This window comes from Dama dama, chromosome 9 (assembly GCF_033118175.1).
Source record: "Dama dama isolate Ldn47 chromosome 9, ASM3311817v1, whole genome shotgun sequence".
Taxonomy (NCBI): domain Eukaryota; kingdom Metazoa; phylum Chordata; class Mammalia; order Artiodactyla; family Cervidae; genus Dama; species Dama dama.
Genome location: NC_083689.1, coordinates 8,972,987 through 8,990,922, shown reverse-complemented (window position 1 = coordinate 8,990,922; position 17,936 = coordinate 8,972,987). Strand labels below are relative to the sequence as shown.

At 60.1% G+C, this 17,936-nt stretch overlaps 1 protein-coding gene across 6 annotated transcripts in view; it reads left to right on the top strand.

Annotated features, from left to right (window-relative positions):
• CRTC1 (CREB regulated transcription coactivator 1) overlaps positions 1–17,696 on the top strand; it is an 87,194-nt gene extending 69,498 nt beyond the window's left edge. For 2 of the 6 annotated variants that reach the window (XM_061149787.1, XM_061149786.1), the window contains 6 exons: positions 15–148; positions 2,301–2,612; positions 4,614–4,718; positions 10,393–10,479; positions 10,995–11,175; positions 12,322–17,696. In XM_061149787.1, the coding sequence (XP_061005770.1) occupies positions 15–148; positions 2,301–2,612; positions 4,614–4,718; positions 10,393–10,479; positions 10,995–11,175; positions 12,322–12,533 (1,031 nt within the window). In that variant the 3' untranslated portion in view covers positions 12,534–17,696. Of the gene's footprint in view, positions 1–14; positions 149–2,300; positions 2,613–4,613; positions 4,719–10,176; positions 10,288–10,392; positions 10,480–10,994; positions 11,176–12,321 lie in introns of all 6 variants that reach the window. The other 4 variants (XM_061149784.1, XM_061149788.1, XM_061149789.1 and 1 more) reach the window with 4 other exon arrangements.
• The last annotated feature ends 240 nt before the right edge of the window (positions 17,697–17,936 follow it).

The following is a 17,936-nucleotide window of genomic DNA, read 5'->3' as shown; positions in this document are numbered from 1 at the left end:
TCCCTCCCTTTCAGGGATGAGCACCCCTGGCTCCTCACCGCAGCACCGGCCGGCCGGCGTCAGCCCACTGTCGCTGAGCACAGAGGCAAGGAGGCAGCAGGCCCAGCAGGTGTCGCCCACCCTGTCCCCGTTGTCGCCCATCACTCAGGTGCGAGGGCCCAGTGGGGCAGGGGAGGTGGGCCCGACTGTGCCTCTCTGGGAGGCCTTATGCTCCTTCCAGTGAGCAGAACGCTAAACATTTTTTCTTTTTTTGTGTGGTCAAATTTTCAAAGACATGGGGAATGCAGAAATCAAGTGGCCTGGAGTCCCCTGTGTCCATCTCAGCTGATAGATTGTGCCTGTGTGACTGGCCATTCTTAACTATGCCAGTCTCTTCTTTAGGATCTCATTGGCATTTCCCGACTCAAAATACAGCATTTAGAGAGTCTTTTTCTGTTTAAAAAAAGAAAATGAGGGAGGTTAAAAAGAAAAGAAAAGAAAACTTCACCAGGTTTCCTTCATCTGCTTCTTTGGTAGATTGTGTCTAGGAATTGGTCCATTTCATCAAGATTGTCCCCCATGCCAGCAAACAGCTGTTCATAGGCAGTGTCTGTGTTAAGTCACTCAGTCGTGTCTGACTCCTTGTGACCCCATGTACTGCAGCCCACCAGGCTCCTCTGTGGGATTCTCCAGAGAAGAATACTGGAGTGGGTTGCCATTTCCCTTCTCTAGGGGATCTTCCTGACCCAGGGATTGCACCCTCATCTCTTGGGTCTCCTGCAGTGGCAGGCGGATTCTTTACTTACTAGCACCACCTGGGAAGCCTGTTTGTAGGCAGTGTGTGTGAAAGTCGGTCAGTCGTGTCTGACTCTGTGACCCCATGGGACTATACAGTCCATGGAATTCTTCAGGCCAGAATACTGGAGTGGGTAGCCTATCCCTTTTCCAGCTGATCTTCCCGTTGCAGGAATCGAACCGGAGTCTCCTGCATTGCAGTTGGATTCTTTACCAACTGAGCTATCAGGGAAACCCTCTCTTTCATAATCCTTTTACTTTCTGTAAAGTTCATTCCCCCTTTTGTTTTTGATTTCCGCAGTTGGGATCTAATCTTTTTTACTTAGTCCAGGCTCCTGGAGTACGTTAGGAAGTATTCTCTCCTCTTCTGTTTTTTTGAAGAGTTTGATAAGCATTGCTATTACTTCTTGCAATGTTTGGTAGAACTCAGTGTAGGTGCCGCAGCCTTGACGGATCTGCATTAGAAAGTTTATGGTACCTGATCTGACTTCTCCCTAGATACCAACTCCTCAGACTTTTCCAGATTCTTGGGTCCGTTTTGGTAGTTTGTGCGTTCTGAGGAATTTGTCCGTGTTGACTGTTTTTCAGTCCCTAGTAGATAATGTTTTTTTTTTTTTTTAACATAACCTTGATGGTCTTATCCACTTATGATGAAATTTAACAATGGCTCTGCTAATACATCTTCCGATGCCTGGCCTGAGCCCTGTTCCCTCACCAGGTCTCTGCCTCTTCTCCAGTTCAGATTAGGAGCCGGAGCCATGGATGGTTCCTGATGGCACCGTCTTTGGTCTCTCCATCTGGGGGACCCTGGCCTCATCTCCCTTCCCCACCACGCCCCACCCCTGAGGCCGGCCTTCTTTTGAAAACGCCTCTCTGTTCACAAACTGCCTACCGGCTAATGAGAGGCCAGGCTTTCTTCTTAGTGTTTATATTCTGTAGTTCCCAGACACTTCCAGTCTCCCTCGGAAGGTAGGAACCCTTGCCTGCCTGAGGAACTGTCCGGGTCGATGGATGAGTATTGAAAACTTCCCTCTGGTTGTTTTCCTCTTTCCAACTCTAAGAGAGCCCAGAGCTGGTCATTGCCCAGTGACCACGCCAGTGCCTCCCTAACCCATACCATCTCCAGCTTCCCCTTGGCTGCAGGTGGCAAGAGGGGGTTCCTTCCCCTTACAGGACTCCACAGGGGCTAGGTGCTGGCTCCCCACTGAGTTCCCAGAGTGTATGCCCCATGCCTGCCTATAGCAGGGAAGTTCCAGCTCAAAGGGCCGAAGAGGAGAGGATTCTAAGTCTGCAGATGTGGAAAGTGGTGCCCCCTATTGGCATGGGAGGAGAAAAACTCGCTGCGGGCAGGCCCACCGAGCTGCAGCCCCGTCCTCCGTGGGCCTTGGGGGACGCCTGCCCGCTCAGCCTTTGCTGCCCCAGTCCAGGGTCGGGACACCCTTTGGTTTGTCCATCACTTCGCTGCCACGGGCCGTGGGGGTTCCCACCTCTGAACGTGCCTCCTGCCTGACGCCCTCCCCCTGCAGGCCGTGGCCATGGACGCCCTGTCTCTGGAGCAGCAGCTGCCCTACGCCTTCTTCACCCAGGCGGGCTCTCAGCAGCCGCCGCCGCCCCAGCCTCAGCCCCCGCCGCCCCCGCCGCCGGCCTCCCAGCAGCAGCCGCCCCCGCAGCCCCCACAGGTGCCTGTCGGCCTCCCCCAGGGCGGCTCCCTGATGCCGAGCGCCAGCCTGACACGGGGGCCCCAGCTGCCCCCGCTCGCGGTCACGGTACCGTCCTCTCTCCCCCAGTCCCCCCCAGAGAACGCGGGCCAGCCACCGATGGGGATCGACATTGCCTCGGTAAGGCGGGAAGGGGCCTGGCTTGGGTGGGGGGTGGGGGTGGGTGGGGCTTGTGCAGGAGGAACCTGGGGGCTGGGGGGAGCATCAGGGCTCCTGGCTTTATCTGCAGCCACCTCCAGGCTCTACTTTGAGGCCAGCTTGGCCAGGGGTCGGAGCAGAGGCAAACACTGTCTGGGGCCAGGGGCTCAATGGGGAATTCTGCCTGAAATCCTCAAGCCAAGTTTGTCCTCCTCACAGAGATGGGGAGACTGATTCATGAGCAGGGTCAGGTGCCCCAAACTTCACGCAGCATGGGCCACCCTGTGTCCCTCTCCCGTGGGCCTGAATGCCCCCCTCAGCCCTTCCCACCCAAGGCTTCCTCGGAGGCAGGGAGCACCCAGAGCTCTCAGGGGCTGGGGAATGGACTTCTAGGAGCCAGAGTGATGGAGATGACCTGGGAGGAATAGAAGGGGTGAAACCAGTTCTGTGGTTCTTACAACACAGTGCCCTGGGTCCAGGGCCTGCAGCTCAGCCCATAGGACCCCCTTGCCTTGGACAGGCTCAGGGTAACAAATGCTAGTTTTGGGGGGGTTGACCCCTTCACCTCCAAACCTTCCTGTCTGTTCAGACTTTCATCCAGGTTGCCCTGGTGGGAAGGGAGTGGTCACAGCTACCTTTGGCCTCATTCAGAGAAACGGACGCATGCTGAGGGCCCAGCCAGCCCTCCCTGCTCACTTGGCCCGTGGCCACCAGCCCCAGGGTACATGTCATCAGAACACCATGTGTTTTGTAAAAAACGAGCCCTCCTGGGCTGGACAGGGCCGGCAGGTGCCCCAAGAGGGGGAGACCACACCTCCAAGCCACGCTGATCTCTCAGAGGGCAGACCTCAGGGGTCCCCGGGACAGGACTGCACCCAAACCTTGCCTTTGGCAGAAACAGAGCAGTTATGGGGGCGGCCCTGACGGTGAGCTGCCAGGGGCACCCAGCAGTGGCAGCACCTTGCGGTGGAGCTGGAGGGACCTGGAGGCACGGGGTATCCCAGCCACGCGCTCGGCTGGGGGCCCCGTGGTGGGTAATCCACCCACCACCCCCGTGGGAGCTGGCGCTCTCCGGGCTAGGGCTCCAGGGGCCTCCTCTGTGAGCTTCTGCACAGCCACTTCACGGGAGAATGTCCCCCGGTCAACTTCATCTTCCCAACCCCGAGACAACCTGAACTGGTCACTGCCAAGCGACCATGCTGTGTCTCTGACACTCAAACCCTGCTCCGTGAGCCCCCTGCCCCATCTGGGCCCAGCCCCCATTCCAAACTTCCGGGGCCGCTGAGGAAATGAAGGAGACATAGCACTTAGGGGGCCCTGAGCCCGCCAGCTGGGTCTCGTTAAACGGCAGGCTCAGAGAGGTCAGGCAGCTTGCCGAGAGACACACAGCAGGGTTTCCCTGGGCAGGACCAGAGCAGGGACTAATTCAGATCCTGGCCCAGCGGATCTTGGCCCCCAGGGGTCTGGTGAGACGCCAAGACGCTTTGTCATTCAAGTGAAGAGGTGACTGCCCTTTGGAAGTCTGTGGACAGCATCACCCAGAGGGCCAGTCCCAAGCAACATGGGTGATGGTGACCGCCGGGCACCAGGACCCCCACTCTGCACCCAACCCTGCCATCACTCGAGGCCTCTGACTCGCCCAGGGCCTTCCCTGCCCGAGCGTGTGTGTGGGTGTGTGCGCAGCTGTGCGTGCGTGTGGGTACTGGTGTGCTTTCGTGTGAGTGCTCTCAACCCGCTGAGCAGAGGCTGGCCCTTCCGTAGTCCCCCAGGGCATCTCTGCAAGGCTGGGTTCTGGACTCTATAACCACGTGCTCCTAGCCCTCCCAGAGTTGGGTTTGGAGGCTGGGCCCCTGTACGGCCCAGGGCTCAGGTGCCCTCCTGCAGATGCCCAGGTGTTCTGCTTACCTGAGGGGTGGGGGCCTCGCCAGGCGGCTGGGCCAGGCCCAGGGCCCTGCGAGCGTCCTGACCTGTCTGTTGTCGCAGGCCCCGGCTCTGCAGCAGTACCGCACTAGCGCCGGCTCCCCCGCCAACCAGTCTCCCACCTCGCCCGTCTCCAATCAAGGCTTCTCCCCCGGGAGCTCCCCGCAAGTAAGGGACGCCGCCCCCCTCCCCCGCCCCACTCCAGCCTGGCTGGTGCCCCCCCGGCGTGGCCCCTGCGCGCGGGTCCTCCTGTCTCACTCCACCCCATCTCGTCCACTCCATCGGGGCGGGGACGGGCGCGTGCAGCCACCCTACGCGGTGGCCAAGGAGAAGGCGCCCTCCCCCCGGAGCCTGCACGTTCCCACAGCACCTCTGCAGCCCGCGCTGAGCCCCAGCTCAGGGTGGCAGGCTCCCCATTCACGCCAGTGACGTCGGTGCCAGCTTCACTCCAGCGGGCGGCTCGGAGCAGGCTTCCAGCAGCCTGTGCTCCATCCCTGCCCATGTCTGCCCCCGAGACCTCGTGCTTCCAGGCTTCTGGAGGTAAAGGGGTGCTCCCGCACTTTGGGGAACAGCTGAGTGACAGCCAGCCTGTGCGGGGGCTCTGCTCAGCCCCCTCCACCCCTTGTGAAGGTGTGTCCCTCACCTCCAGGCCTCCAGCCTGGGAAGCTTCTTTGAGTGGCCTGGCAGCCCGTCCGAGGTCCTTGCCCTCTTCGCAGGGATGAGGAGCCCGAGGCTCACCCTCAACAGCAGGCAGGGCTAGAGCGTGTCTGTCAGATTCAGGTTTCCCTTCATACGAGGCAGCGCAGAGGACCCTGGCCCCTGACACACACATGCACACACAGAGGTTCCCTGACACGCGCACACAGACACACACACAGCACAGGTTCCCGATCCCTGACACACACACACACACACAGACGTTTCCTGACACACACACACACACAGAGGTGCCCAATCACACACACACACACACACACACACACACACACATCACAGATTCCTGATCTGTGACACATGCACACACACAGAGGTCCCCGATCGCTCACACACACACACACACGTCCCCAATCACACACACACACACACAGCACAGATTCCTGATCTGTGACACATGCACACACACAGAGGTCCCCGATCGCTCACACACACACACACGTCCCCAATCACACACACACACACACACACACACACACACACACACAGCACAGATTCCTGATCTGTGACACATGCACACACACAGAGGTCCCCGATCGCTCACACACACACACACGTCCCCAATCACACACACACACACACACACACACACACACACAGCACAGATTCCTGATCTGTGACACATGCACACACACAGAGGTCCCCGATCGCTCACACACACACACACGTCCCCAATCACACACACACACACACACACACACACACACACACAGCACAGATTCCTGATCTGTGACACATGCACACACACAGAGGTCCCCGATCGCTCACACACACACACACGTCCCCAATCACACACACACACACACACACACACACACACACACAGCACAGATTCCTGATCTGTGACACATGCACACACACAGAGGTCCCCGATCGCTCACACACACACACACGTCCCCAATCACACACACACACACACACACACACACACACACACAGCACAGATTCCTGATCTGTGACACATGCACACACACAGAGGTCCCCGATCGCTCACACACACACACACGTCCCCAATCACACACACACACACACACACACACACACACACACACAGCACAGATTCCTGATCTGTGACACATGCACACACACAGAGGTCCCCGATCGCTCACACACACACACACGTCCCCAATCACACACACACACACACACACACACACACACAGCACAGATTCCTGATCTGTGACACATGCACACACACAGAGGTCCCCGATCGCTCACACACACACACACGTCCCCAATCACACACACACACACACACACACACACACACACACAGCACAGATTCCTGATCTGTGACACATGCACACACACAGAGGTCCCCGATCGCTCACACACACACACACGTCCCCAATCACACACACACAGCACAGGTTCCTGGTCTGTGACACATGCACACACACACATAAGTCCCCGATCGCTCACACACACAAACACACACACAGGTCCCCAATCACACACACACACACACACACACAGGCCCCCAGTCTCACACATGCACACACACACACAGGTCCCCGATCGCTCACACACACACACACACACACACACAGAGGTTCCCTGACACACACACACACACACACACACGTTCCCTGACACACACAGGTTCCTGGTCTGTGACACATGCACACACACACACAGAGGTCCCCGATCGCTCACACACACACACGCACACACACAGGTTCCCTCACACACACACACACACACACACACAGGCCCCCAGTCTCACACATGCACACACACACACAGGTCCCCGATCGCTCACACACACACACACACACACACAGAGGTTCCCTGACACACACACACACACACACGTTCCCTGACACACACAGGTTCCTGGTCTGTGACACATGCACACACACACACACACAGAGGTCCCCGATCACTCACACACACACACGCACACACACAGGTTCCCTCATACACACACACACACACACACACACAGGCCCCCAGTCTCACACATGCACACACACACACAGGTGCCTGATCGCTTACACACACACATGTTCCCTGACACACACACACACAGGTCCCCAGTTTCACACATGCACACGCACAGGTGCCCAGTGGCTCACACACACACACACACATGTCCCCAATCACACATACACACACACACACACACAGCATAGGTTCCTGGTCTGTAACACATGCACACACACACAGAGGTCCCCGATCACTCACTCACACACACACACACACACACACACACACACAGAGGTTCCCTGACACTCACACAGGCCCCCAGTCTCACACATGCACACACACACACAGAGGTCCCCGATCACTCACTCACACACACACACAGGTTCCCTGACACACACACATACACAGGCCCCCAGTCTCACACATGCATACACACACACAGGTTCCCTGACACACGCACAGCATAGGCCCCCAGTCTCACACATGCACACACACATACAGGTCCCCGATCGCTCACACACAAACACACACAGGTTCCCTGACACACAGGTCCCCAGTCTCACACATGCACACACACACACACAGGTCCCTGATCGCTCGCACACACACACACAGGCCCCCAGTCTCACACATGCACACACACACACACACACACACACGTTCCCTGACACGCACACACACAGGCCCCCAGTCTCACACATGCACACACACCCTTTGCAGGCTCCTCAGAATCCCCCTTGCTGCTGCTCCCCCTTTGGCTGCATTCTGTCCAGAACCTTCCATCAGAGAAGGGGTTCCCTAAAAGCTGACATCTGGGCCCAAAACTTCTTGCCATAGCAGTGAAGCCTCCCCAGGACCCTGCCACCCCATTCCCAAGATCATCACCAAGTCGAGAGACTTCAGGAGTCACTGCAGCGCCCCAGACCCTGACGTCCCATCCTCAGCCAGGACTTTCCTTCCCGGGTGGAGCAGGAGTGTTCCTTCAGGCAGGGCCGTGTGGGACGTGTCCCGCTTCCCCGTCTCACAGGCTCGCAGCGCACCCTGCGCCAGGCCCTGCGTGTCAGGACAGTGACCTTCCCCTCAGGGGGACCTGAGCCTGTTCCCGAGACTCACTGACATAGACAGCTTCTCACTCCACCTCCCACGGCAGCCAGGGGCTGGGACTCCCCCTGGGCCCTGCAGAAGACAGGAAAGGCGCGGTGAGCTCAGGGCGCGCCGAGGGTCAGCCTGGTGTCTGCGCTCCCCGTCCGTCCTGTGGGCTCTGCGTGATGCTGGAGGGCTGTGGGGATGCGAGACGCTGCTCCAGGCGGGCAGCCTGCCTGGGCTGGTCTCTGAGTAACGGCCCTTCTCATACGTGAGGCGGCACAGGAAGGTCACAGGGAGGCGGATCTCTCTCGGGAGAGGCCTGCCTGGAACAGCGCGGTCCATCCTGAGCGCAGAGCGTGTTGCTGTCTCATCATGCCCGTGTCTATGTGTCCGTTTGTCCATCCATTATGCACCGGCAAGGGAAGAAGCTGCTCACTCAGATGTGAAGACGGCCCTGGGAGGCCCTTCAGCCCCAGTTAGGGGCTCTGCTTGAGGGCAAACCATGGCAGAAGGCAGACGGGGTTTCCCACTGAAGCTGGATCTCAGAGAACGCGTTCATCAGCCCCCTGGGCCTGGGTTGCCCCCTGCCCTCCCGGCCCAGCCAGCATCTCCCCTGGAGGCACGAGGCAGCCAGCTTGCCACACCTGCCCTTGGGTGGATGTCTTATCTGTCTAGCTGCCTCTCTGGGACCTGAGGCAGCTGGGATTGGGCCCTTTCTGTTCCCTCCCTTCTTCCATCTGAGCAGACCTTTCTGGCAAACGCTCATGGCAGCTTTACAAGAGAAGCTGGGGTCCCCTGTGTGGGCGCTGGGGCCAAGGCCATGGGCACAGGGTCAGATGCCCCGGAGAGACGTGCCCCTGGCCTCTGCCCAGGTTGTCATCTGCCTCCTTCAGCCTCACCGCCCCCTTTTCCAAACCTGAAGCTGGCGATTTTTAGGGCACATGTGGCCTTTTTGCCATACTAGCTTTTCTCCCTCCTTATTCCTTCAATGCTTTAAACTCTTCCTTGGTGTTTTAATGGCCTGTCCATCCCCAGGAGCCTTTCCACCTTCCAAGTGGCCAACTGTCCCTTTTCTGTGGTCAGTCCACTAAACACTTAGAGTGGCTGGTGGTTTTGTGACCAACTCTTCTTTGTGGTGGAGGCCTGAGAGCTCAGCTTTGGCAGTTGTCGGAGAACACGGGGACCTTTCTAGAACAGGGCGCTCCAAGGGAGGAGGTCCAGGGTCTGTGGTCTGTGAAGACTCTGACCTGGACGCACACTGGGCTGGGGCCTTGCTTCCCCAGGTCGTTGCCTGTGCTGTGAGCTGGCCACACACCCAGCTCTGTCTCTGCTCCCTTCTGCACCCCCCAGACCCCGTCCTGCCATCTCGCTGGCAGCATCACAGGAGTGGGCAGGAGCTCCCTGCCCCTTTTCTTGGCATCTCAGCTGCCTCTGAGCATCCCCGGCCCCCTGCTCCTTTCCCAGCAGCCTGCCCCTGCCCCACCTGGCGCTGGGCAAACCGGAGTGGGGCTTTCTGCCCTCTCAGCCCTGGCGGCCGGTGGGGCAGGGCCTTCTGTGTATCTGTCTCGTCCTCCTCTGTGAAGCCTTCCTGCCCGTGTGTGTGGCCTGCCTCATGTCCCCTGTCTCCCATGCCTGACAAGGTGCACATCGCATCCTGGACATCCAGAGACCCCCAGCCCTGCCCCAATCACACACTTTCCTCTGAGCCGTCACATGGGGTTCCTGGCCCCTGTGGCCCCTTGTCTTCCATCTGACGAAAATGGGCTCACCTATACTGGGGCTCACGGAGAGGAGATGGATGGCACTTTGAGGGAAGTTGGGGTGCAAAGGCCCCCCAGGATCAGGTGGTGGAAAGGAGCAATCGTCCTGAGGTTAGGAGTGCACCCCTCCATCGCAGGGGGCATGGGCTTTCCCAGGAGCCCTGAGATGGACGGGGTCAGCGTCTCACATTCCGAGCATCTTCCAGGAAGTTGCAGAGGCCTCCCCTGGCTCCCAGTCCAGGCCAGCGGTGAGGTCCTGGGGGAGGGTCCGGGCGCACCCCCGCCCCCCACGCCAGCCTCACCCCTGCCTGGTCGGGAGCCCTGATGACAGCGGGCCTCTCTTCTGTCTGCAGCACTCCTCCACCCTGGGCGGCGTGTTTGGGGATTCATTCTATGAGCAGCAGATGGCAGCCAGGCAGGCCAATGCTCTGTCCCACCAGGTGAGCGGGCGCACGCCGCAGACGCTCGCCAGGCCCGCCCACTGCCCGGCCCGGACCCGCGTCTGCACCCCGCCCACAGCGGGGGAGGAAGGGCAGGTGGTGGACGCTGGCAGGGACGGGCAGTGGCCGTCACCGCAGGGCCCTGGTGTGGGCCGTGCACGTGGGTTTGCCGGGAGGTTGCACTGGCTTTGCCTGGACCCCGGGGTGGAGGGGGCGTGGGCCTGGGAAGGGTGGACTGCCACCAGAGCTGTTCACTCACATCACCAACCATCCATCCATCCATCTCCACGCACTCGGATGGGGCCGTGCGCTGGCCAGCCCAGGCAGGTGCAGAGACGGGGCGACCCCGAGGCAGGGGGACTCATGCTTGGCAGCCCCAAGCTTGGGTGTGCCGGGCGTCCCAGAGGGCGGGAGGTGCTGGCGGTCGCAGGCAGGCCGGCCAGCAACCCACGGGCAGGGTCCCAGGGCGGCCAGTGTTGGGGGAGCCGGCTCACACCCACATGCTTCCTCTCCAGCTGGAGCAGTTCAACATGATGGAGAACGCCATCAGCTCCAGCAGCCTCTACAGCCCAGGTTCGACGCTCAACTACTCCCAGGCGGCCATGATGGGCCTGACGGGCAGCCACGGGAACCTGCAGGACACGCAGCAGCTCGGCTACCCCAGCCACAGCAGCATCCCCAACATCATCCTCACAGGTGAGGCTGCCGTCAGGGCGTGCTCGGTGCGGGTCTCGGCGTCAGTGTCCCCGCGGGAGCCTCGGGGGAGGTGGAATCCCTGCCTTGGTGCAGACCCACGGAGGCCAGAACCCCCACCTTGGCTCACTGCTGGGCTTACAGGGTACAGGCTGGGGGTACACATACTGAACCCCGGACTAGGTGTCCAGTGTCCTGGGCTCAGAGTGTGAACAGGATAGAACCAGTCACTCATCTCGCCCGTCCCCCCCTTGCCCGGGCAGGTGAACCCCATTAGCTGAACATTCACACACACACATGCACACACACACACACACACACACACACACATTTTCACCTAGCCATGCTCAGACCTTCCAGTCTTCTCTCCCCACCCCTTGTCATGCCCCTAAAGGTTCTAGGTATTATCAAAGAAGAAGCAGTTTCCTCATAAGCCAGGGCTGTCATGGGGTTGAGGATGAGATCCTTTCTGCAGTCCCACTGGCATCTCTAGGATGGGAGGGTTCTCTCTCCAGAGCCCCCCACAGCCTGGACTAGACCCAGGGCCACCTGCCTGCCCCCAGGGTCTGCAGGAGATACTCTTGAGTGCAGAAGTCTTGGCCTTGGAGGTTGTGTGAGAAAGATCAGGCCTCTGTGATTGTGCAGTAGCTCAGAAAGACCAGAACTTACATGTCCATTTCCCAGACTGGGAAACGGAGGTCCCTGATCTCACAGGAGCCCAGGTTTGAACCTGGGTCTCTGCGGGGAAACTTGGGCTTCCCTCCCGCCCACAGCCAAGTCCCCTAATGCACGCAGGCGGACTGCCCGGCAGAGTCGGGGAGGCCCCCTGCTCCCTTCAGGTGACGCTGAAGTTTGTGTCGCAAACCTCATCCCAGGGCTTCCTGGCCTTGGCACCCCAACACATGGGTGGGCACCATCCTGTGTACTGTGGGGTGCAGAGCAGCATCACAGCATCCCTGGCCTCCACCCCGACACCAGTAGCATTTCCTCCAACAGTGACAACTAAAACTGTCCCCAGACACTGCAAATGTCCTTTGCGGCACAGACCGCTCAGGTGAGCTTCCTGGTGCAGCCTGAGCATCGACAGGGTTGTGGGGGTGCCGGGGGCTGGGGCGAAGCTGAGCCTTTTGTGTGTACCCCCCACCCCAGTGACAGGAGAGTCCCCTCCCAGCCTCTCTAAAGAACTGACCAGCACGCTGGCCGGGGTCGGTGATGTCAGCTTCGACTCTGACAACCAGTTCCCCCTGGACGAACTCAAGATTGACCCCCTGACCCTGGATGGACTGCACATGCTCAATGACCCAGATATGGTCCTGGCCGACCCGGCCACCGAGGACACCTTCCGGATGGACCGTCTGTGAGCGGGTCGCGCGGCACATGGCCGCCCAGCCCCCGGCTCTGTCACCCCGCCGGCCAGTGGTCCCGACGGCATCGCCCCGAGCCTGGGGACAGCGGCGCTCCGTCCCTTGCAAACGGCCGAGCTTGTGATTCTGAGCTTGCAATGCCGCCAAGCGCCCCCCCGCCCGCCCCCCGGTCGTCCACCTCCCGCGTGAGGCTGCGCGTCGTCGCCCCCGCGGATCCTCCCTGCTGTCTCATCCCCTGTAAGCTGCGGGAAGCGTGCTGGGCAGGGCTGCCAGCCTCGGTGGGCACCACGCTCCGCGACGGTGGTGGGCTGAGGTGCATCTTGCGACTGTTGTCCAGCTCTCACTGCCTTCCTTTGTCCCTGGTCCCCCCACCTGCCCGTGCCCCCAGCCCTTGGTTAGGTAGCGAGCCAGCCCCACCCTGCCAAAGGGAGAAAGTGCCAGAGAGAGGGGGGCGGACGTGAAGCGAAATAAACACTATTTGGACTGCTGTCTTTTATATTTCTGTGCACACACAGAAGGCTAGCATCCATCGCACGGAGGTGGGATGTGAACATGTGAACAGCATGGGAAGCAGCTAAGTCTCCTCCAGGGTCCCTGCCTCGCCCGCCCACCCCCCACCCTCCGGCCAGGCCCCTCTGCGGCCACCTGTGCTGTGACACCCCCACCCCAGCCTGTCGGGGACGCACGTGGAGGCAGATATTTCTAGGGGGGGTTTGCAACTTGTTTCATCTTTCTTTCTTTGTACTGTGGTCACTGTTAACTATTATTTAAAGAATGGGGTGGGGAGGGGGTGGCCAGGGCATTTTTTGTTGTGTTTCTTTTCGTTTGTTTCTTTCAGTTTGTATTTACATTTTGGTTGTGGATGAGTAACTGACTCCTTCAAGCCAACGCTTGCCTGAGAGCATGTTTTTTTTTTTTTTTACTCTAGAAATCCAACCTTATATACTTGTGAGCTAACTGGAAGCAGCCTGCTGCCTGCCCAGGTCTGAGCTGCATCTCCTGTCTTTTTAGCTTTGCTCCGTTATCACAAACCAGAAGGACGGGAGGTTAGGCTGGCCTGGGCGGACACTCGGGTGAAAGCTGGCATCAGTGGCCGGAAGTGCCTCCCCTCCGGTCCCGTAACCGACTTCCGAGGAGGAGCCCCGGCTTGCATCAAGGGTCTCCTGAAGGTGCCAGCCAGTCCTCAGGGTGGGTCCACCCCAGACCCCGTGGCTGGCGGCAGCTGCGGCCCCTCTGCTCTGAGGCGCCCCAGAGACGAGCCTGTCCCCGGCAAGCCCGCCCCGAGAACCAGCCAACATTCATTCTCTCCTGCCATCTCTTTGGTGGCCCCTCCCGGCAGGGCTGGCTTTGGAGGCAGAGAGCGGTGTGCGTTTCAGAGGATGGTTTCCAGGTGCTTCTCAAGTGCCTCAGGAGGCCCAGGTGACCATCTGTCAGGCTCACTGGTGCCCCAGAGGCCGTCCGTCTGCCCTCCAGGCCCTGCGAGCGGGCAGCAGGGCTGGTTTCGCATTGTTTTGCTCTGGAGCCGGAACCTCTATTTCGTTCCCTCCGACACCGCATCTTGAGTTCTTACTTGTTCCTCTGCCTGCCAGCCGGGCTGGCCGCTCCCGCCCGCTGCGTTTCCACCTCCATCAGGGTCTCCGGAGCGCCCGCCTCGTGGCCGTCCCTCTCTCGTCCCCCAGCTGGGCTGTTAGCACCTAGCCAAGTGGCCACGCCCACGGGAAGCCCCCTGTCCTGTCACTTGGCCCCCACGGCTGTTGTCTGGCTGGGGGACACAGTGTCAGTCCATCGGGGTCAGGGGCCTGTCCTCTTTGCGTGGCGGAGGCTGGGGGCAAAGAATGGGGACTGGTTTTGTTTTGTTTTGTTTTTTTAAGAAGAACTACATGTACATAGAAGGGTTTGATTACCATTAGACTTGTATGTAGAACTTTTAAAAAAAAATGGCCTTAATAAAATTACAAACAACCTTCCTGGATGCAACTTTCAAACAAGGCACTGGGGACCCCGTGAGGGAACCCCGTCAGCCCGCACTTCCCATCGGCCCAGCACTGGGTTCTTGGTGCAGGTGGGCAGGGAAGGAGGGGTGTCCAGCCCCGTGGCCCGTTTCTAGCATCCCTTGGCCAGGAGCACAGGTGACTTTGTATTAACACGGCAGCCTCGGCCCACAAGGGGCGTGGGTGCAGAGCTTTCCTGGGGAGGGGACCCAGCCAAAAACCAGTGGCCAGGCATCCTCAAAGGCATCCACTGCCCCCTCCTAGCGCCAGGCAGGCCTTTGTGGGGAGGGGGGTCTACAACAGGGGATTTGGGTTTTTTCTTAAATATCACTTCTCTACTAAGTATTCTTGAATTGCCAAGACTTTTAGAAACAGGACAGCTTAGGGGAATCAGCCCTTTGACTTGTGATGTGAAAATACTGTGATTTCAGGCGAGCTGCGCCGTGAGGGGTGAGCCGGGGCCCCCTGCGTCGTGTACATAGACCCGCCACCGCGTCCTCACTCGCTGCGGCTGAGCTCCCCTCATCTGTTCCTCGGGAGCGCGCGCCATGCCTCGGTTTGCCCCCTGTCCTCTGAGCCCCCAGGGTGGGGAGTGTGTCCCCACCATGAGGATGAGACCTGGGATGAGCCTCTTTCTGTGTTCCCCAGAGAGGAGAGTTTATATCCCTGCCCCCCAACCCCTGCCCTTCAGCTTCACCCCCTGCAGTGCCCAGGATGGACTTGGGGGAGGAGAAGGTGGGTCTCTGGGCCACACCCCTGTCACAGGTGCCCGTGAGGATGTGTGCCATTACCAGAGGGGGGACGGCAGCGCTGCTGGGGTAGATCGCAGCACCCTCTCCACTTTCCCAGCTCACCTTGCTCCCGCCAGCACTCTCCTGAGCAAGAAGGGTGGGGGCCAGCCCCTTGGGGTAGAGGGCCCTGAGACCCTCAGTGGAAAACTCAGGGGGCAGGTATATCCTTCAGCAAAATTTGGGGACCCACAGCCAGTAGTACCCAGAAGCTGGCCAGGCTCCTTGCTAGGGACAGACGCACAGCAGAAGGGACCCTGACTGCATTGGGTCCAGCCCCCACCCCCGCTGCGGTCCACAGAGCTCCCTGGGAGCAGGCCTGCGGGGCCGGAAGGCAGGGGCAGGGGGGTGTGTTCATGGCTCTTTCCCTAACACCGCCTCTGTGCTAACCTCCAGCCTCCCCACTGGTCGTAGGGCAACCTGCCTGCCTGGTGGGCGTGCACAGGGGCTGGGAGCCCGGCTCTGGGTGCTTGGCTGGCTTTTATGTGCTGTTACCTACTTATGGATTTTGAGGGCTGAGCCAGGAGAGTTTTGACATCCTAGGTGTGTTGGGCCTGATTGCTTCAGGCGGCCGACCTCCGAGGAGGATGGCTGGCCAAGTGGGCCCGTCATGAAGCCCATGTGTCACATAGGGGTGGGCTAGGATGGCTGCCCATTTGTCTGTCCATCAGATGCTGGTGAGACCCTTGCATGGAGGATGAGAGGTCCCGTGTCGTCTGTCCATCCTGCCAGGGTAGCTGTCCAGTGTAGGGGCTGTGTGCCGGCTGCTGACTGGCTGCGGCCTGGTCACGGGAGATGGGGGTAGGTGTGAGGCCCGTGGCGGGGCTGGGCGGGGCTCAGGCAGCGGGGATGGCGCCCTCTGTCCAGCAGCTGGGGCCTGAAGAGTCCCTGAGATCAGTGCTCCTGAGGGGCTTCTGTAGACCCGGAGACCTCCGGGGGCTGAGTTCTCCTGGGATGCTACACTTCGCCCCAGATTGCCACACCTGGGCTGACCCTGAGCTAGTTCATAACCAGACATGCTGCCAACCTCCTATCCCGACTCCGGATTCTGACTTTCCTGCATGTCCAAAGAAGGCGTCCCCACCCCAGGGTGCAGGCTGGGCGTGGTGAGGCCTGGTGGGGTTGAGAGACCCTCCACCTCCCCTGCCCCCACCCCAGTCATGACAAAACGGGAGCACTCCCCCACCCTCCCTGGGTTCTGAGGGAGCTGTGGTCAGAGGCCTCGGGGTACCCTCTGCGTGGGGTTAGGGCACAGAGGTGCCAGGTCAACGGTACCTGGTGCTCTTGGGCGTGATGCTCCAGGTGAGGGGGCTGTGGCCGCCGGAGCCTGCACCCCCACCACACCACCTGAAGAGCTGGGGGGGGGGGGGCTGGGTGCCTCCCCTACCCTGGGAGGCCTGCCTGGGGTGAGTGGGCAGCCTGGTCTGTTTCTGCCCTGTTCTGCTCTCAGTGGACCCTGGGCCCCCCCAGGGGGTCTCTCAGTGTATGACAGGGGTCCCTGTGATGTTCCTTCGTCAGTTTGGCCTGAGCCAGCTCTTTTTGGTTTCCTTCAGCTTTTGGGGGTCCTGGCTGGTGGGGCTCACGCACCTCTCGTAACCATTGTTGTGCCACAGGCGCCTGGCACAGACAGGAATTCTCCCCCAGCGGAGGCAGGGTGACCTGCACCCCCAGGCCTGGGCACTGGGGTACCTCTGAAGGCGCCAGGGGGTGGGCAAGACTCTTGCGACCCAGGCGTCAGTTCCTTCTTGTCCTTAGGAGCTCAGGCCCATGGTCTCTGGGTCCCAGGCTCGTCCCAGGCAGGGTAGGAGGCAGGGGCTAGATGTTAGGAGCTGATTGCAGGCAGCTCCCCCCACCTTCTACCCAACTGACCAGCACCCAGCACCCTGTCCCCAGGAGCCAGACACGGGGGTTGCCCTCCTCTCATAGGGTTGTGGGATCTGGGGGCAGTCGATGCCCAGCCTGTCATTTCTGACCTCCTGCCAGCTGGGGACAAGGGGACACAGCTGTGGCACTTGCCACCGGACTTCGGGAGGGAGGGCTTTGGCGGCTGCGGTCCGCTGACCCTGCCACGCCCTCCACAGGAAACTGCCCTTCCCCTTCCAGGAGCTGGGCAGTGCCACTGATATATGCAAACCCTCCAGTCCCGGCCCTGTCCCACCTGTGTCCCTCTCCCCAGGCTGGCTCTGCCCCCTCCCCCAGCATGTACATTGTGCTGTAGATGTCCCGTGGGCTGCACGCGTGGGGGCCCACAGCAGGCGGGGGCGGGCGCTCAGGGCGCACTTGGCCAGCCCCTGCCCATCCTTTCTGGCGTGGACGCTATCGTCTTTGTACCTTTGCATCCTTTGTAATGAAACGTAATAAAAATTCAGTTTTCGTCTCTGCCTCCTCCCTTTTTTTCCTCCCCTCTTCTCCTGCCTCAAGGATGAGATGTCGGTTTTGCAGATGCTCCAGGTGGGAGCCGCCCAGAGACCACACACACGTGAACATGGACACCCAGGCCTGAGCCCCTCACACACACACACACACACACACAGGATCCCAGCCCAGATGCTCCAGGGGCATGGAGGGGACGAAGCAGCAGGCCTGGGGCCTGCAAATCAAGGCCTGACACCCCCAGTCAG